This window comes from Rhopalosiphum padi, chromosome 1, assembly GCF_020882245.1.
Source record: "Rhopalosiphum padi isolate XX-2018 chromosome 1, ASM2088224v1, whole genome shotgun sequence".
NCBI lineage: Eukaryota > Metazoa > Arthropoda > Insecta > Hemiptera > Aphididae > Rhopalosiphum > Rhopalosiphum padi.
Window position 1 is genome coordinate 28,534,411 of NC_083597.1, and position 21,312 is coordinate 28,555,722.

A 21,312-nucleotide genomic window follows, 5' to 3' on the forward strand; every position below is an offset into this window, starting at 1 on the left:
TGCATTTTATCATTTTTATGTGATATTATACAGTTTTTTCCACAGTAACATATAATACCAACAAATTACCGGATGTCAAAATTACAAGGTCTTAATAAATAAATAGGAAAACTGTGTAAAAATAAGCTTCTAAAAGGTATATAAGACCCAGTGCTTATAGTTTTTCCTACTAAACAGTGACAAACTGATAAGTATCAAGTTTAAGTTTAAATTACTTAAATACTCGTTCAATCAGCATTTATTATAACGCTATACAAATTTATTTGTTTGGTGTACCAAATTTTATACAACCGAACTCAACATGATAATCAAAAAGACATTGTTGGTATCAATGTTTGTACTTCTCGGTTGCATGTTTTCTTTCAATAAGGCAAGTACCTATGTTCATTAATATATATATAAATAAAATAATACAATAATATAATATAACGAATAATTCGTCGTTTAAAAATGAGTCTATATCTAAATTTTATGCAAGTAAAAATGTGGTTATTGGGATTAATTTTATGTCTTATACTTTTATATTTCAACGATTATTATTTTAATTAATAACATGCGTAAAATTTACCGCTAAAGTAGATAAGTATTATTTAATCTATTCTGTGGTATTACTAGCCTAATTTATTTGAAATTTTTGTGTAAAAATAAGCACCATTAAGTTTTAATAGTTTTATAAATATCAATTCCATTTTTACAGACAATTGCATTAGAAATATTGGTTACTTGCAATTTACATGCGCGAATCTAAAGGTGCGAGTGTGGAAGTGTTAAACGTATAAATTAAAGATTATACCTATCATACGTATATCGGTAGACTTATAATATTATCACAATAGTCTTATAGGATTTGAATTTTGAACTATATAGGTACAAGTAATGTTGTATTATTTCAATAAAAGTATGTACCAATTGTACTAACAGTAAAATGTAATTAAATATAAAAGAATATAATAATATGTTATAAAATAATAATAAATCCATGTGGAATATTGTGGATATTATAATATATACCTATGTAGGACAGGTATACATAAATCTAACACAACGTCTTTCAACTATTATTATTGTTTTTAACACATTATAATTATTAATAATACCTAATTTTAGATTTTAAATTAAGTGATGAATGTATTGCCATTTTTTGAATTATTTTTTTCTGAAGATACTTTTTACAATGGAAAAATATTTTGATGATAGTAAATTGGATCAAGTTAATATTTTTTTAAATTAAAGTAAAAAATTCTAGTTAACTACTTTTCTAGATAATCTGGAAAAATAAAAAAAAATACAGAAAACCAATATTTGACAAAATTGATTTTGTTATTAAATATTATAATTAAAAAACGAACAAGTAACAAATAACAATCATAGTTCATAAATATTAAATACTTGATAATTTCACCTAATATTTTTATATTAGCATTTTCTAGAAATGGTATACCATATTTTTCAAATGTTAAGTTCATCTTAAGCTATACTTAGGTATATCCAGTTAATAATGTTTTATAAGTGTTTGAATTTTAAATATTAAACATTACACAATTCGTTAAAATGGAAAAATGTAATAATTTACGAATTATTTTATAGTAGTCAAAAATGCATTACATTTAAATTTTTTAACTTGAAAATGTAGTACAAAATTCTTATATCACTACACCAACCTATGAACAATGAAAATATTTATGCACATTTTTTTATAGACATTTCAAATTCAAAATTTTAAACAACAATTTTAGTTATTTTGTTTTTATTCAAAAAAAATTATTCGTGGTGTTTGAAGCTTTTTGACATGACATATATTACTATTTACAATACACAATAAATTCAAAAAATGAATAATAATAATATTTTAATAAGCTATTAATATTGTTTGATAGGCGATAGCTATTATATTTTTGGATCTACACCTGTTTATTAATTATTATTTCTGATTACTTCAGGCCTCTGATGATGCAGATGCAGGGGATAAGGAATTAATGTCAAAATTATTCACTGTGGTTTTTAAATGCTTTAAGGATGCCGATTGGGGTAAATAACACGTTTATAATAAATAATTTATTTATAATTTTATTACATTTACAATATTGTCGGTTATATAAAATATATTAAATTGATCACTTGTAACCTTGTAACAAGTACTAAATAATGATATCGAATATCGATCAAATAATTTGATATCCCATCCATCATAAATATAATTTTTTTTTAAATAATATAAATTATATTCGAAAGGTGCATATATAAACCTAATTATTATTATATATTACCGTTATTAAATATTTATATTGTCCATTGTTAAATATTTAAAATATATTAAAGACGATTTGTTAATAATATAAGCTATAATGTATTGCAGGGGCATCATTTGGGAGGGGATCAAGGTATGCGGCTTCACCCCTTACTTTTAAAATATTTCCAATTGGCCAACACACTGATGAAATAATGCACGGTTATTAATTCAATTGAGCTAGAAGGCCACCCCACATCCATCTCTCATATAGATCAAAAAATCGAAAACATTTTAGTTATGTGAGTTGTAGGTACCTTCAGCCCTGTCTTATTGGAATCATATATGTCTCCCAAGTCAAGTTCTTCAGTTATTTCTTCCAATCTGACATCTGTACGCAGATTTAGTAACATCAAAACATGATCAGAAGTGACAGTGATGATCATCTTTTCTTCCTCAAAAATATTAAACAAACTGGCAAATGTCAGTATGAGCGTATGGCACAACACACCGTTACTTTAGAATAAAGCGGTCTATCAATTAACTATCATGGAGTATCCGAAAATTATATTTTCAGTCCAGCATTGACAATTTTCTTTATTCACAGCACTGGAAAGAAGACAGTGGGCATCGGCTATGGCTAAGTATTGATAAAAGTTGAACTCAGAAGAATTTGTTGAATATTTTCAATTATTTGTAATACGAAACTTAAAATATTAGATAAATTAACATTTATAAACATAAACTGAGAGATTTGATCAAAATATTATTTTTGATTAAATTAGATGTGTAGGTATTTGAAGGGACTGTGAAAACATTCCTATGGTGTCGTACTGTCATCGGTTCTAAATAGAAAAAAAATGTATTGGATGGTTAATCTTTTTAGGTACCGTAGCTATATTAATTAACTCGTGCAGTTTGATATGTATACCTACAGGCGCGTATACAGGGGGGAGGGGTTCAAATTTCTCGCCCCGAAATTTTTTTTTGTGTACGCGCCTGTATACTTATAACGATAATGTAAAATTGATTAAAATTTAACATTTATTTTTAATAGGTAATTATTGAAATATATGAAGATAGTAATATTTTATACAGTTCATCAATAATAGAATAATGTATTCAATTGTTATGATGATATTTTACTTTTCTGTTATATTAATTATAATACCTAATCCATATTGTTTTAGGCACATGTGGTGAAATGGTAACAACTAAATATGACATAACTCAAGCTAAATATAAAAAATGTACAGTACGTATTATAATTTACAATTAAATATCTATTCATATTTCGTATGTTTTTCCAACTTTATTGGTTTCTCATAAAAAAATATATTAATACAGTAATATATATATATTTAAGTATATAATGTATTTATACTTTTTATAGTGTCACATGGCGTGTGCCGGGGAAGAACTTGAAATGGTAAGATATAACTATTAAAATTGTAACATACAGATTATCTTTTGAGTTAATTTTGTAGGAAGGTTCAAGGTAATACGATTTTCGTCAATTTTTGTCTAAGTTTCTCACTATTTAAATGCTTTTGTTCTATTTTATATGTTATGGGATATTGGGATATAATTAATATAATATCTAGGTAGTAGGCACAAAAAAATTTCGAAATGAGAAGATAAACTATATATAAAGCTACCTACTTGTTCCGCACAAAAAATTAATCATTTTAATGAAATGTGTGAAAACATTCGTACCTACGACTACATAATATCAGTAGGTAATAATTCCGTGATTTTTAGTTTAAGTCATAGTAAAATGTAAATTATTAATCGTTTTTGTAAAAATATTTACAAAATATATTTAAGATTGGTACCTACTTATTAAAATAGGTAATAAATTATGAACAATGAAAGGCACGCCGGGCTCAGTGGAAAGTCAGTGGCCCTGAAACTGACCCCTCTCAGTTTTATTTTTAAATATTTTAAATTTATAGTTTAATAATCCCGATCTTAATAAACTACTTACTTATAATTAATAGACGTATAAATAAGTTAAATTCTAAGACTAAAAATTTGACGCTCTTATTAAAAAATCGTTGGCTGTGTGCCCACACAATGAACACTCACATTAGTAAAACTGTATTAAGCTTACATTTTTTCGGAGAAAAAAGAGAAATTGACACATGAATACCTGAGTTTTTGTATGCACATTGAAAATATAGTAAATTCAGACATTTATATACTCGGTATAATTGGTACAAATTCAAGTTATAAAATCCTTCTTTTCTATATTTTATAAAGGCTAAAATTGTGTATAAATAAAATATATGTATACTTAAATAGTTAAATGCACTAATTCACACATATAGTTCGTACTTCGTAGAACTATTGGAAATATATAATTGGAGTGGAAAATAATCTGATTACATTTTCAAAGGAACTTAAGTCTATATTTTAAACTTTAAGAAGGATAAGTTCACAATCTACTTAAGACTTCTACCTTTGAAATAAATAACTGCCAAAAAATTAGCATTATCTATACAACGAACGAATGAAACAAATGAATAATCGATAACCTAAATATCCCTAAACCTAATTATAAATAGGTACCTAAATAGTTTATAAATAATAATTAAATTGTTCTTTTCACCAATAGATAAATAGTAATGGACAGCCCGAACCTGCCAAGTTCCTTGAATACGTGAACCGTATTAATAATCCTGGCATTAAGAGTCAATTGCAACATATTTACGACAAATGTAAAAATGGTAAGTTTTCATACATTATTAATAAATATTGTTAGTTATTATAATTTAGAATATTAGCTTATAATTAATCAATATTTTTATTTATGAAGTCAAAGGTGCGGAGAAATGCGATCTCGCAGAGCAATTTGCTATATGTGCTTTTAAGGAATCACCAGCAGTAAGTAATATCAGTAATAAAAAGTATACCTACCTCTGATTTTTGATGGTATAATAATTTTATTTTAAACATCAATTTATATTATTATGTTTTTTTACATAGTTGAAGGAACGCGTGACTACATTGATTGAAATGTTAGTGAAGATGAAACCAAAATCGAAATAAATCTCTGCAATCACTCAAACTATATAGTTGTCCATTTTCATACCCGTTTTACTTAATAATATTTTATAGGAACTATTAATACATTCAGGATCAATAATAATTATATTTACATACTATGTGATTAAATAAAAATGCAATTTTAATAAATTATTTATGTATGTATTTTCCTATTTATGACAATACTTATTAATAATATAATAGGAAGTGATAACATTGGTAATTACTAATTACTAATTGGTACCTAAACAAAATATGATGCGTATTTTTTCGACCAGATTCAAGAGGTTGATATTGGATTGATTGAAGAAATTGCCTTAATAGTCACTAGTCAATTTATACAAATTACAAATATCATACACCAGTACCTAAATAACATTCTATGAATTACATGCAACACGCAATAATTCGAACACTTACAATGTTATTTATTTTATAAATAATAATAAATATGTTTATTTTTACAAATTACAAATTAAATTAGTAGAGGTATAGAAGTTACCTAACTATAGATTCATTGTTTTAGTAAGTTATCAGTTAGGTATAACTTTAATATAAAAGTGTTATACCTACTCATAGATTATAAATTATAATATATTTTAGTATTTTACTAAAAAATAAGTACTTAAAGGTTAAAAAATAAATAAAAAACTTATTGAATAATATAAATGTATAATATGTAAACATTGGTATTTAGTAGCAATAGTGTTTACCTATTTCTGCAATCTATAAAATGATAATAATCACAAGTAAAACCAGGAACACGGAAAAGAATAAAATTAATAATATAGTCAGAATGACAGCCTATAATTAAAGTACAGATAAACTATAAAATAGGTAAGTCAAAAGTAAAAAATGTCCAAAACTTTTCATAATTTGGAAAAACAATTTAATACAAGGTTCCTCATAATTGGTTCTAGGAAGTGGCGCAACTAGAAAAACCCCTTAAACTCCCCCACCCGGGTTATACCATTGGTTTTAGGTATTTTAGAAATTTACAAAGCATAATTAAAAATTAAATTTTAAATAAAAATAAAAATATAAATTGCCAAAAATTCAAGCATTTTATAGTTGTTTGTAATAAATACTAATCAGTCATTCTCATTACTATGCTAGTAATACTATATTATTAAATAAACATTTCAAAGCATTTCAGTTGAAAATGTTGAATTTTTGAAAAAACTTGACAAAAAAATATCAAAATTCACTATTTTTTTCTTCTGAATAATAGACTATAATTAAGAAAAACAGTTAAAACATATTTTTTTTTTTATAAAAATGTCATTATGAAATTTATTATTATAAGCATATTTAAAGGGTATCAATAGGTATAATAGCTGATATTTAAAATGAATTATTCCCCAATGCTTTCTGAGTAGGTACGTCTAATGAAAATCAATATATTTTTCTACTTACAATCAAAAGGAATATAATTTTATAAAAATAAATATATACCAATTAATTACATATTGTTTACTTAGATGATAAAAAAAAAAAATACCTAAATCATACAATATATAATAATTATAATACATTATTATTTTGTTAGGTTCGACAATGTAAATCTTTTTCAAATCGGTCATCAAAAAATGTACTATTTAAAAGTGACAAAGTATTCAATTGATTTTCATCACATATTTTAGCAAAGCATTTGAATTTATTCTTTAAAACCATTAGCGCTACTTCTGGTGCTAACACTGTGTATACATATTTAACGCTCTAAACAAATAAATAAAAACTATGTCAATACTCATTATTTAATACACAAATATATTTAACCATTTTAACCTGTTATTAATCCTTTGACTCTGCTATCATGTTTACACTTTCTCCTTGTTTATAGTATATAGGATAAAAATTTTCAATCAAAAAAAGTATAAAGAATAAAATTAATTTGATACAGTAGCAATACAGCCAAGTATAGCAATATTTTAATGGAGCAGTCAAAGGGTTAATAATATTATAAACTGCAAATAAATGTACTCACTGCAAATTCATGAGGTGGGATATTTAGTACTTCCCTTATTTGTGAATATATCCAAACTTTTTGAACAGGATTAAATATGGTTCTTAGCAATAGTTTAGCTACATATAAATGATACTAAAAATAAAAAATTAGCATTAAAAATAATAAGATTAATGGAGTCAAATTATAATTTATACTGTCATAAAAAAAAAAGTATTAACTTTTATGAAGAAAATGATTAGTGATCTACTAGGGCTCTAATTGAAATGGGCAAACATTTAATATAAAGTTCAATTTAGCAGAGCCCTATATTTTAATTGGATCTATTTTGAATAAAAATTATATAACTTACCCGATCTGGACGGCGTTTTGCTATTCGTATTAATTCAAATTTATTTTGTTTTATAATCCTTTGAAATGTTGGTAGTTTTAATTCACGTATTACCTTATAACTACATATAAATAATAATACATACATATTAGTATTATTATTATTGATACTTAATGAATCTAAAATTATAAAAGTTAAATAATAAAATTCTTACACATGATCAAGGGATAATTCTGAATTTTGTGTTTTTTTGGTTTGTTTTAATTCTTTTGTTTGTTCTAAAATAATAAAAATAAAATAAAATTGATTAATAAGTATTTTGACTTTTAAAAATATACCTCACTTAATTACGTTTATTATCTATTGTGAATTGTATGTATTTATTTACCTTTTGTTATTGTTTCTTTATTCTCCTTTGGCATTATACTGTAACCTTTAAATTATTAAAAATATATTTTATTAAATAGTTAAAATAAAATATTTGTTTTTTCACAATTTATTCTTACTTAAATAATCAGGTTTTCCACTATCATCATCAATTTCACAGTCAACAATTGGACCAACGCCTAGTAAAGGAAAAGATATAAATATTATAGAATAGCAAAAATAAATTATATTATTATTATTTATATATATATATTATAATTTACCATATGGCAAAAATGGTCTTCTTTCAGGTGATAATCTAGATTTTTTTGTTGATTTGATAACATATGCTGCAAAATAAAATATTAATTAAAATTGTTATCCGTAGAAAAAACTAATAATTAAATTATTTATGATACTTTCTATATATTTTGTTATACAAACCAAAAATTCATATAATTATATTTTACTACTTATAATTTACTATTATTCACTTTAAAGTTATTTGTACAAGAATAACAAGAGGAATTGGATATTTGCATTTATTTTAGTGACTTTTCTATTGATTGAAGATCATAGGCGTGAGCACTGGGGCAACAGAGACAGCATATGCCGCCCCTGGACTTTCTTTGGGGCTACCATATTAAATAATGGGCCTCGGTAAAATTATATTTCCACAAATGATTTTTTTTTGGTAAAATAAAGATAAATACTTTATGATTGTAGAATTTACCAGTATAAAACTAATAGACCTGTCTACAAGCCCTGATTAACACAAGTACAGATGGAGCACTTGCACTTGGCCCCCAATTTTTGGGAGCCCCCAGGCTCCGTAAGTTGTAAGAAATTGTTTTTTTAAATTAATTCCACAAAAATGTATTTCCATATTTCTAAATAATCATTAATAAAATATTAATTTTATTTTAGTATGACATAATATAAATATATAGTACATTGGCGCAACTAGGGAGTACACAGGGACTTATGTATCTCTGACTTTAAAATGTGTACCCTCAAAATTAAAAACATTTTTCTATTATAATTTAACTATTTTGAAGTAAATACTAAAATTAATTAAAATATTTTGTAATATACTATATACTGAAAAAAAAGTACACATAAATATGTTCCCAGCTATCTGTAAGTTCTTCACTTTTGTGTACCCCTAAAAATATTAGTTTAGTTATGATTATGGTATTGTATACTATATTACAGGAGTGGCCACAAAGAGGCTCGCAATACAGCATCTTGAGTCAGTCTCATGCAGTTTTTGACAACAAGCTTAGATAACTCTTATAATACAACAATTATTAACTATTTTAATTGTTTTATAAATATCTCTCAACAATGTGGCTCCCAAAATTAAGGTCAGTGGCCACCCCAGGTATATTATTACAATGCTCAGTAAAATGACTATCAATAATTTATTTAAAAAATCCATGAATTTAAAATTTTCAAAAATAATTACCTGAATATCTGACTTCATGTTCACCGATTTCTGGTTCTGCGTCAAAATTGGATTTATAAACTTTTTTTATCATACTTATCTTAGCACATAGAACCTAATTGAAACAAAGCACAAAAACAAAACATAATAAAATAACTCTTGTTTTTAATACTTTTAGGTATACTTATTTAAACAATAAGTTTATATAGTTTATTATCCTGTTTGTTTTTTATTTTTTTAAATGTATCAGTATATTTTATATGATACATTATACTTAAGCAACCCATTCTAATGCAAATATTAAATTAATGATTTAATAAAAACTTCAGGTAATTTTATTATGCTTTTTGACAAGCTAGAGTAGTAGGGCATAACAATTATTTTAATACAATCTATACTAATATTGTATTCAAAATCGAAGTAATATTAAAAATGTATAGCCAAAAAATATTAATAACTGTATTATAGGTAATAATAAAAAGAAGGATCCCAGTAAAGTTGTTTGACAAATCCTGAATAAAATACCAAACTTTTTCAAATATCATAAGATATTTGTATGCCTGATGTATTATGATCTGAAATTATGTTATATAATAAATCAATTAATAAGGTTGAATTCTCTTAATTTCTGTCTTACATTTTTATAGAACTAAAATATTTATTGGTATAATAAACATGTGTTTTGAAAAAGATACTCAATGTTTTACTTATATATCAAGTCATAAAGGAATTAAATTACTATAGTTATATGAACTTTAATTATGAAGTATTGTTAAAATTTCTAAAACAAATAAAATTCAACAATTTCAAATTATTGCACTTTGAAAAATTAAAGATGCCTTTCCCTAGCCTCACTTAGTATTGAAAATAAATTATACATCAAATAATAACCTTTCGATAACAAAACAGTGACAAAATAATCACTGAATATTAAGAATGCAATTAATTAAATTAAATATTTAACTTCCTAGTTCCTTCTATAATCAGATTATTAGAGATTGATATTGTAGTTATTTAAATGTATTATGTACCAAAGTTACTAATGCAATTTATCAATGTACTTATGTGTAGATTAAAAATACAGAGAAACTTTCAAAAAATGAATCTCATTTATTCATACAAGTTAGAATAGTCAATATATCTTATGATTATTTATTTTTTAACTATACTTAGTATATAGATTATTTAGGTATATAGTATCAATATTTATTTTTATGGCTTTCAAAAATAGTTAACAGTCCTAAAATAATTAAAATTATATAAATTGTTGTTATTATTGTAATATAATATGAAATATTAACTAAAAATTACTAATTTTAACTAATTCTTTTATATTATAGAGAAATTAATAAATAATAAAAATGAGTTATACTTAAGGAATTATTGATATTTATTAAGTACTAAAGGTTTACTGACTCTTTGTTTTAGGTAGTATATGTTCATAGACATGAGGCTATTAATACTAATATTTTGGGAACGGATTTTATTGTAATTACATATTTTAATTGTAATGAGATATTTTAAATCTGATAAAAAATGTGTACGATTTAGATCATTCTAATTGAAATAAACCCAAATTTATTTGACATATTTTTACATATTTGGTAAATACGTACATATTTTCATAATTTTTTAATTTTTCATTGATTTTTGATGACGTTTAACATCATCTGCTTCGTCTAAAATGACTAGATCTGTAATTTTTGGCAGAGATATTTTAATTGGAAAAATTCAATAAGGATCTCTGAACATTAAATTCACTCCTTCTGATATAGTGAATAAGAATTATACCCCCATCACATCTGTTGATGTGGAACAGTCTTTTAGCCAATACATAAGTATTGTTCAACTAAACCATCGTAATTTTTATTTGTAAACCTACAGCAATATGTTGTTTCTCATTGCCTTGTTCTGGAATAATATTCATAATTTTATATACCTACATCATTTGTAATACTTCTATTTAATATTTATAATTATAAAATATTTGTTTTTTTTGTAATTTTCAATACTAATATATTTTTTCAATATTTACATACTTTAAGAATAATTGATACATAATATATATACCTACATAATTATTATTATATTGATTTTTTATTACAATAAAATCTGTTCTCTACTAATATTCAATAAACCAAACCAAGGTATTATACATTATAAATTTATAATTTATCAATAATATAAAATAAAAATTGAATAGGTGAGATTGAACCAAGTTACACTTTTAATAATAAGTACTTACTTCAACTTCGTGCTAATAATTTTTATAAAAATACGAAATTGAATTTTTTTATCTTTAGACCAAATTGTACCAAATACAAATATGTAAATAGTTATATTTTCATTTTTCAACTAAATTAAAAACAGTAAAATAGCTATTTATCACCACTTTAAAATTATCAATAAACAAATTATTGTGCATACTCGGTTCTTAGAATCATATTCATCGCAGTAAAAAAAGCTATTAAGATTTTTAAATTTAAAAAAAAATGTATATAATAGACAGTAAATTATCTATAATAAGCACATATTACATTAGAAAGAAAATATAAGGTAATTTGTATAAAATAGCAATTGTAAATACTCAAGTAGGTATTTGTATAAATAGTAACATATTTTAAAATTAATATTTAAACATAATCATGTTATATTACTCTACATGTCTTCCCATTGAACAAGTAAATTTGAATACAATAAAATGTCATTATTCAAATTTAAATAGTAAAATTTTATCAAATTCAAAATAGGATGATTAGGAGATTAAAACCATATTTATTTTCATTATTTCAAATAAAGTATAACATACGACTATAATAGTGAACTATACACTATTCAATATTTATTTACTTACCAGCTTAATCTTTAACCAACGAGATGACCTATCATTTGTAGAGGGTAGTGGAAGTAGAGTCACGGCTATAAAATAGCCGTGAGTAGAGCACACCAGTACGTTTATCACAATATCGATATAAAATAAGAACTTATATGTCGTCGAATGTGTACTTAAGTAAATTACGAGAATCTGACAAAACCCCAATTCGTCTAACAAAACAGAGTCAAATTAAAAAACCATTAACTAAAATTGATGAGAACTCCGTGTCTTTGTATAAACTCGGAACGCGCATGAATGTGAAAAATCAATAATACCAAAACTCAAAATAGTAAAGACATTATTATTTATGCAGAATATTATTTTACTGTTTTATGTTGTGTCTAGTGTGTTTACTGTTTACGTTAAGCTTTAAGCTATTAAGCTATATAGGTATAGATATAGTATCTATATCCGTGGTATACACCCATTTCCTTATCACTTTCCAAGTTAGAATGGCGGATCGTGCTACTGATAACAGCATTTAAAAAAACTATAATTTTTTATCTTTATTGTTTTCGCTGTTATTTTAATTATTGGTTCTGGGCTGGTTGATACTTATTACTTGATAGGCGGATAGCGGATAAGGATAACTACCTACGTACTTACCTATTGTCATAGTCAATACATAGTATAGAATATAGAACAATAAAACTGTTACAATTTACCTGCAGGTTAACTGGTTAACAAATAACAGGTGATGGAGGTATGGAGAACAGTATATAAAGTATAATATTGTTCTATAGTATGAGTGTATGACACGACTGCTTTATACCTCAATAGTCAATGGCTCTACGCGATCCACACACACAGCACGCATTTACGCGCGTTTTATCCGTATATTATTGTATATTATTATGATGTAGGGTATCGCTAGGATAGTAAAATGGCATTATACATCGCGACTCACACGACTCGATATCCATTTTCCATATCGGAACTCGGGAGCATTCACGAAATTGTCGAAATAACGTTATCGGCGGTGCTGCACGGTATCGTACGACGCAATAACATTACCATCGAATTTTGTATGGTCGTTGTCGTTCCAAGAAAAAGACCCGACTTGAAGACTTCATAAATTATAATAATATAATACGTAGACGTAGACATTGGCATGCATATTGCATGTTGAGATTGTTGGTGTTTTAAGTAAAATGACTGAATAATAAACAGTTCAGTGACGTAGAAGGAAGGGGGTGATTGGTACATTCCATATTTTGAAAGTCAAATTTGTTGTTTTAAAAAAAAAGAAAGACCAAGTAAATATCTGTCCGGATTTTATACAATATCTAACTATCTAAGTAGATACAATTTAAGATATTAACTTATACGAGTACGTATATACCAATCTATTTATTTCCGATTTTGTAGTGGAATGCTTCTTCTGTTTTGTTAATTTTGTATTGATTTAATATCAATGTCGACAAATATGGTAATCCCGAGTTGCTAGGAAGTTGTTTATTTCGCATAAACTAGTTTGTGGTTGGTTTAAGATTACTGGACACTACGGTTGTGGACAAATGCTTACTTCGCAATACGCCAATACTTACTAAAAAAATAAGAATCAGGGGCTTGTAATACATTTATGGTTCTGCATTATAAAAAATTATTAATTATTCAACCATGAAATACTAAATTTTTATTATTAAAAAAATAGTGGAAGTGTTATTATTTATATTGGGAAAAATGTATACTGAATTAAAATAATACAAGTCAGATATCCACCTTAAAAAGTACTAGCTAGATTTAATTTCATACCAATCTCAAAGTTATCAATCTAAATGACACATTTAATTACTAATATGCTAATTTATACCAATACTAATTTGGTACATTACTCTGTTTTAATATAGATGATATTAATAATCAAACCATTAATTGCATTTTAAAGCCATTTGATGAGAGGTTGATAGTCTACTCAGTCTACACATCCTAGACTCGTCACGTTTTAAATTTTAATTCAATGATATAACATTGTATATATTGTAAACAATTTCAGATCAAAGACAGACTGTCACATATTTCTAAGGATTTGCTACACATTATATTGCTATTGGTAATTTTTGTTCAATAGTAATACGGTACTGAGTAGAATAATTTTTTAATAAACACAAATCACATCACGGAATAAATATTAATTATTATTATATCATGAGAAATATTATAATTATATATTAACTTAATTATATTCTTCTATTTATCTATTGTATGTCAAATGTCAATATCTCGGTCAATACTAACGTACCGCGTGTAGTCGATATATTTATGTACACCTAGATATATTTCAGTATATAGAAACACTAGAAACTCGATTAACTGTCACCGTCGGGACCGTAACTATGACGGTTAAAGGTTAAACGAATAGCTTATCAATAAACGTGTATATTTTACAACAAGTGTACCTATTATAATAAAATATAATTAAGGTAAAATAAACGTACATACTATAAACAAAATAATCCGTTATATCTTTTTTTGTTTTTTCGAAAATCGAGCTTTTTGAGGGGCATTATTTCGTATTTTAAGGAAAAGTAAGACCTTTTTTTCTTTAATGTTGACGGACAACAAGAGAGTGACGGTTAATGTCTACTGTATAACAGGTATAAATCGAAAATAAACTAAACAATTTTTATAAATAGCTATTTCGAACGTCGTGTCTTAAAAATAATACTATGTTAACATTTACCTATTGATTTTATCAAGGCTCTACAATTATTTGTTTTCAATTATAACAAAAAAAAAAAAATCGTTTTTCCTCTTATTATTAAAGAAAATTACTAGAAATTTTTTATTTCTTCCTATGTGGCTATGTACCAACTAGATCTAATGTATTTATATAAATCGCTCCCAACAATTTTTTAAAAATATTTCTTCTTTTCCTAAAGGTGGCGATGCACTCGATGCAGATAAAATAAAACACACTTATCATTTTAAAGGTTAAATTTATGCATTTATTGCTCCGTTTAGAATCTTCAATTATAAAGTACCGTCTACATATTGTATTATTGTAATAACTAATAGGTTATATTTTAATTAAGAACCATTAGGTACCTATAATTATCCTTAAATTACGTTTTATATGGATATATTTCATGAATAAATTATGTGCAAATAAATAAATAATGCGGTAAACCTTAACAAAAATCATATTAAAAATATATATTTTAGAGTTTTGTTTATTTATTTATTTGTATACAAATTTTTACGTTACAATTCTTTCTTTTTTTTTTCTATTCGAACCTTGTTGGGAGTAAAAGACATTAAAACAACATAATATCTAATGTTACTAGAAAACTTAATAGATGTTTATAATTAACATTTATCAATTTAAATTTTGTTATTATTTATTTATTAGGTTAAACTGGTTAAAGTGTTATAATTTATAACGATAGTTGTAATGTATTTTTCGTTGTAAATCGTGTTGATGATAAATATTAATTATTACGAAATTATGGATACTTAGGCAAGGTTTTCTAAGAAATGCTATTACATTACTAAATGGTTCTTAGAAATAATCCAGTATTTTTACTTATAAACGATGCATGCGTCATTGATAATATGAATAAAAAATAATGTATAATTGGGGAATATTTAAACTTATTACTTAGGTACTTCACTTAATTAAAACTTTAATTTCTTAAAATATATTGCTACATGCTAATTTTACATGCTAAGTAATAAAAATAATGGATATTTTAATTAATTTCTCTAAGAACAGTTCAAAATATATAAAAATAAACGAATAATCAATCATCACCACTGACCAGTTGTTAAACAAAAAAATATAATTTTCTACCCACTGATCATTAATTTGTAATTATAATAGGTAAGGATGTGACCTTGACTAGTGACTACTGAATGTAAATATGTATACTTAAATTAGGTATAAAAATATAATATAATATTGCATTCCATGGTCAAGAACCAGTATAGCGAAGTGGGGTTTATTATCATTTATTTGTGTGTGTGTGTTTTTGCTGTATAATTAACCAATTTAAACAAATCTACAATAAATTGTAGGTCTGTATACTTAGTCGGTTATTGTAAACAAAAATATTAATAAACTCTTGTTAAAATAAGATACCTATTAAAACTATTTTATTAATAATGAAAAGTTATACTAACTTGCAATATTTTTTGACTGTGTTTATATTATGTTTTATGAATTTGGGATACAATGCACAAATACTGGAATTATATGAAGGTATGATTACGTTTTGTTATTTTTATTATATATAGTCCAAATTCCTAAATAATTGTCACGGCATATCGGATATACGTATATGTGTGCAAGTGTTGACCTATTGGTTTTACAATAATGTTTATTTTTTAGGAGTTGACCTATATAAGAGTTAAATATAAAAAATGCCATAATATAGTTACTAAAATATAATTATTATACTTTATAATATAGACTGGCAGACTGTCTTCGTCGGCTTCGTCCAGAATCGTGTGTAATAATATTGAATTAAAATTTTACTCAGACATTACTGTTGTTTACTCAATGACGAAGTACACTCGACATCTATATTATGTAATATAGTGGTTACTTCTTTTTATATTTTATCTTAATTGTTCTAAAGGTTTTAACCGCTATAAACGATTGTTTTAAAGAAATGTGATGACAAATTGTCATCACATTTATATTACTACTATATTAACTAATTAACTGTAATGTTAACTACATTTAATAAGTTAAAAAAAATATTTTTGTATTTTTATATTTTACCTCAAAAAAGTCCATAATATCAAATTTTATCTACAATAATTTTTTTTTTATATATATTTTTTTTTTTATGTATAGTTCTTGATTTCGTTTTCACGTAAAAGTATAAAAACAATTATTCGTAATGCAATTTTGATAATTTCAACAAATCGTCATCAGGTCATTTACTGTTTTCGTGATTATTTTTGATCACTTAGACATTTGTAGACTTGTAGTGTGTTTAAACTTGATATTTAAATATAAAATAATATTTATCACACAGGATAAATAAAGTAATGTTTGAATTTTACATTACAGTATTAATAATATCAATAAATTGACTATCAAGATAAACTGAAGTATTAATGATAGGTATTTATATATTATTCATGTATAGGTGATATTTGCCGTAAAGGTAATGGGAAATCTTCCGACTCCATTTGTCGAAATATTAAAAATTGTCCAGTTGCAATGGAAGGACTCAAGGAAAATATTAGACCGCAATTATGCTCATTCAGTGGATCAATTCCTATAGTTTGTTGTCCGCCAGCAAATAAAAACCCTTCCATTCCACCCCCTACCCGGCCTACCAGTCCATCCTCTACCACTTTACCCCCTAAACCATCTACTTCTACAACAAAAAAACCAATTGTGAGAACATATTCAGCCACTGAAAGTATGTATAATGTATAATGTATAATGTATATAATATACATATATGCCTATAGGTATATTACTGCAATAAAGTAATTTATTATTATTTATTAAATCATTTTGTAATAATATTTATCTAATAATTATTTTTATATATTTTTATTTTAAACATAGTGTGCACTCAGTATTCAGAATTAATTTATTTTATAATTCAGGATCCTATATTAACGTCAAATAATCAGGAATACATCAAAATTAAAGATTGCTATGATGCGATTACCTTAATTACCAACGGTACAGAAGCTAAACCGAAGGAATTTCCTCACATGGTGACAAAAATGTGAAATATACAATATTTATTTTTATTGTATTTATATTATATAATTACAGGCTTTGTTAGGTTATAATGAAAAACCAGATTCGTGGGCATGTGGAGGATCGTTGATAAGTAAGAATTTTGTACTAACGGCAGCTCACTGTGAAAAACAAAATAAAAACCCGTATGTTTATTTACATATACATACATTATATTGACTTTATAAACTTTTATAAAAAAATTATGTTTTAAGGGCAAAATGGGCTCGCTTAGGTGATCTAGATTATGCCTCGGACACTGACGAGGCTAAACCTAATGACTATAAAATAATTGAACGCATAATACATCCAAATTATAAACCACCTTCTTTATACAACGATATAGCATTGTTTCGCTTAGAAAGAGATGTAGACTTCTCGCCATTTGTACGACCTATTTGTCTCAATACAGATCAATCTTTAAGACCACCAGCAATAATAGCTACAGGATGGGGAAGAACTGATACAGGTACATTAATTTTTTTGTACTCAATATTTTATTTAATATACCTACAATGTTCTACATGGCTACATACATTTATAACTTATAAATATACTGAAAATAAAAATATTTAGCTGAATCTGCAAGCTCGAAATTATTAAAAGTAAGTATAAACACTATTCCGACCAAACAGTGCGATCAAAGTTACTTATACATGGCAAATAGAAATCAAAAATTGTCTCGAGGAATAGTTGATGACCTTATGTTATGTACTGGCAATCCAGAAGGTGGAAATGATACTTGTGCAGTAATTATTTGATATTTCTTTACATATAATTACATTTTTGCATCGTGAATATTTTTTTTAAATTACAATTTATTTTTATAATTTTATAGGGCGATTCAGGTGGCCCGATTCAAATAATACACAATAGGTACATGTGTATGTATTCACAAATAGGAATAACGTCATTTTCGGGGGTATACTGTGGAACGGATACACCTGGTGTTTATACTCGGGTATCGAATTACATTTCATGGATTGAAAAAATCGTTTGGCCAAGAATTAAATAACTAATAACTAATAAAATAATAAAACACATGTACGAATTACATTTTCTTTATCCTTAATTAAAACATATATAATCGTGTTCAAATTTATATTTTAATTGTGTATAGTAACTGTGAGTTATGATGTTAATCTTTCTATACTTCAATATTGTCTGTATCTTTAACATAATAGATTTAAAATGAAGAACAAAAATATATGTATTTGATTTTTTTTTTCTAATAACGCAATCCATTATAATTTTCCACCTATCAACTTTATATACATAATAGCTAAACAAGCGATAAATATAAAATATTATTTTAAAATTTAAATGTAGCTACTTTGGCGCATAAAAAATAATACTTTAAAATAATAAATTATTCAATAATAGTTATTGAAAATAAAAATGTGCGTGATTCGGCAATATCATTTGCCGCACGTAGAAGTATAATAGAACGAATATTTATGTGGACTCGTAGTTGTTGTATTGATCTATTCTTGAGATTAGAATATCCAATAACCCATTGTTACATCAAACACGACCTATTGCCCATATTACAATGGGCAGAAAGATGAACGATTAGCACCAAATGAATAACTGAAAATAAGACAACTCAGATGACCCCACCTTTAGTCATAATCTGTGCACATCAATGTCAACTGTCAAGTTCAAGTCGGTCAGTACCCTTAACCAAGCATACCTACAGTAAAAGACAAAAGTCAACAATCGCAAAATCGTTTGTGATTGCTTAAGTCCGAGTCTAATGTACATACAATAGAATTTAGAGTCGTATATAGATAATAATAAGTGATAATAGTTATACTTATAACTTATCACAGAAATCAATAATTCTAAATTGACTATTTTTGGTTTTGTGCCTTTTTGCATTTTCCTTGATGATTAAAACATTTAGAGTTACAAACTTAGTCAATTAACTACATCTTGTAAAAAAGATAGTTTTATACATATATATAATAATTGTTTTTCATTATCTTTTATATTTTAAGGGGATTGGAACAACATAGGATTATATAGACGTGTTAGTGTGTTACATTTCCGACGTACCGATTGATATAATGAAGCTATAAGAATTTTGAAAAAAATTTGAATTTGGCGACAAGTCTTCTTGAGATTGACTTTTCCAAAATGTTGATTATTTTATTTTAACTTCTCCAAAAATATACTTGTATGCCTATGTCATTTTTATAACAATTTGTGTTATTGAATAATACTTTGAAATTTATATAAATTGTCAATTTATTATTAAATTTATATGAGCTATAACATATAACGTTAAATGTTTGATATTATATCCTGTTTAAAATAGCTAAAATTAATAGGTAGGTATAAGAAATCGTTTTTTGTTAATAATAAAATTATTTAGGTTTTAAAATGTTTAAAACATCAAAGATTTTGTTTTGATCTTTTCCTTGGCATTTTAAACTAGCCAACCTTTACATAAGTATCATAAATTAAGTAAATAAAATGTATTTAAAATTTTCAACATTTTAGTTTAAGTAGTAATATCTACATATTATATTAGGTAGGCGAGAGTCTACAAGGTGCAGTCTAAGTGTATCATACAAATCATACAATATAATATTGTATAATAATACTATTACTTATTGCTAGCAATACTACCACTGTTTAACTGATAGTAGGTAGATATTATTGTATTAAGGTAAACTAGGTACAAAAATTTGAATATTATTGTATTATGATATAATGTGATTAATAAACAATAATTAAGAAAGTCCTAAAATTATTCATTTCATAATTTAATGGCACATTATAATTATTCTTACGTCTACTGTCTACATCAGTACAAGACATGTTCTTTTTTTAATATAATATACGATCTATACATTGTTATTTTTTATAATAAGCATAAGTTTTGTTAGTTATTAAATTTGTACTAGTAGTCTAGTCTTATTTTCTCAGAAAATAAATCACTCATTAGTGAAACTTTCATCTGTAAAATTTTAATATTTAAAGTCGTAACTCATAACTCGTAACAGCATTTTTTTTTTGTTACAAAATAGAGTAAGTATATTAGTATGTGTAAAAAATAAAATGTAGTTGGTTTTATAAAAAAAAAATAAGAAATAATTGTCACCATTGAGTGGCTGGTTTTTATTCATGTACTCTTTTATTTTATCAAAACATATTAAGTACACGTCAACACGTGATAAATGATAATGCACTGTAACTGAACAATTGTATATGCATATTTCAAATACTACATTTACAGATTGTATATATTATTTCAAATAAAATAATATAATGCTAATATATTATATAAAAGAAATAAGGGAACACCATTAAATGTCATAGTAGAAAAATTATATA

At 25.2% G+C, this 21,312-nt stretch overlaps 3 protein-coding genes across 3 annotated transcripts; 2 read left to right on the plus strand and 1 right to left on the minus strand.

Annotated features, from left to right (window-relative positions):
- Positions 1 to 202: 202 nt before the first annotated feature.
- On the plus strand, positions 203 to 5,428 carry LOC132917997 (uncharacterized). The gene is made up of 7 exons (XM_060979036.1): positions 203 to 370; positions 1,941 to 2,028; positions 3,418 to 3,482; positions 3,621 to 3,656; positions 4,845 to 4,956; positions 5,046 to 5,113; positions 5,216 to 5,428. The coding sequence occupies exons 1-7, from the start codon at positions 302 to 304 to the stop codon at positions 5,276 to 5,278; spliced, it is 501 nt and encodes a 166-aa protein (XP_060835019.1). The 5' UTR covers positions 203 to 301; the 3' UTR covers positions 5,279 to 5,428.
- LOC132917996 (uncharacterized) lies at positions 5,416 to 12,650 on the minus strand. The gene is made up of 9 exons (XM_060979035.1): positions 12,240 to 12,650; positions 9,407 to 9,500; positions 8,223 to 8,288; positions 8,079 to 8,138; positions 7,961 to 8,005; positions 7,787 to 7,850; positions 7,594 to 7,693; positions 7,263 to 7,376; positions 5,416 to 6,994 (listed from the first exon to the last, which is right to left on the minus strand). Exons 2-9 carry the CDS (start codon positions 9,477 to 9,479, stop codon positions 6,821 to 6,823), a joined length of 696 nt encoding a protein of 231 aa, XP_060835018.1. The 5' UTR covers positions 9,480 to 9,500; positions 12,240 to 12,650; the 3' UTR covers positions 5,416 to 6,820.
- Positions 12,651 to 16,257: 3,607 nt separating this feature from the next.
- Positions 16,258 to 19,197, plus strand: LOC132917483 (serine protease snake-like). Its single transcript, XM_060978242.1, has 7 exons — positions 16,258 to 16,461; positions 17,360 to 17,638; positions 17,791 to 17,945; positions 18,007 to 18,116; positions 18,186 to 18,439; positions 18,547 to 18,719; positions 18,809 to 19,197. The coding sequence occupies exons 1-7, from the start codon at positions 16,365 to 16,367 to the stop codon at positions 18,983 to 18,985; spliced, it is 1,245 nt and encodes a 414-aa protein (XP_060834225.1). The 5' UTR covers positions 16,258 to 16,364; the 3' UTR covers positions 18,986 to 19,197.
- The last annotated feature ends 2,115 nt before the right edge of the window (positions 19,198 to 21,312 follow it).

Coding starts and splice junctions, on each gene's coding strand:
- LOC132917483 (XM_060978242.1), top strand. CDS start 16,365: ATGAAAAGTTATACTAACTTGCAATATTTTTTGACTGTGTTTATATTA. Junction 17,946..18,006: donor CGAAGGAATTTCCTCACATG/GTGACAAAAATG, acceptor ATATAATTACAG/GCTTTGTTAGGTTATAATGA. Junction 18,720..18,808: donor GTGGAAATGATACTTGTGCA/GTAATTATTTGA, acceptor ATAATTTTATAG/GGCGATTCAGGTGGCCCGAT.
- LOC132917997 (XM_060979036.1), top strand. CDS start 302: ATGATAATCAAAAAGACATTGTTGGTATCAATGTTTGTACTTCTCGGT. Junction 3,657..4,844: donor CCGGGGAAGAACTTGAAATG/GTAAGATATAAC, acceptor TTTCACCAATAG/ATAAATAGTAATGGACAGCC. Junction 4,957..5,045: donor TTACGACAAATGTAAAAATG/GTAAGTTTTCAT, acceptor TTATTTATGAAG/TCAAAGGTGCGGAGAAATGC.
- LOC132917996 (XM_060979035.1), bottom strand. CDS start 9,479: ATGATAAAAAAAGTTTATAAATCCAATTTTGACGCAGAACCAGAAATC. Junction 7,694..7,786: donor GAATTATCCCTTGATCATGT/GTAAGAATTTTA, acceptor ATTTATATGTAG/TTATAAGGTAATACGTGAAT. Junction 7,377..7,593: donor CAAAACGCCGTCCAGATCGG/GTAAGTTATATA, acceptor TTTTATTTTTAG/TATCATTTATATGTAGCTAA.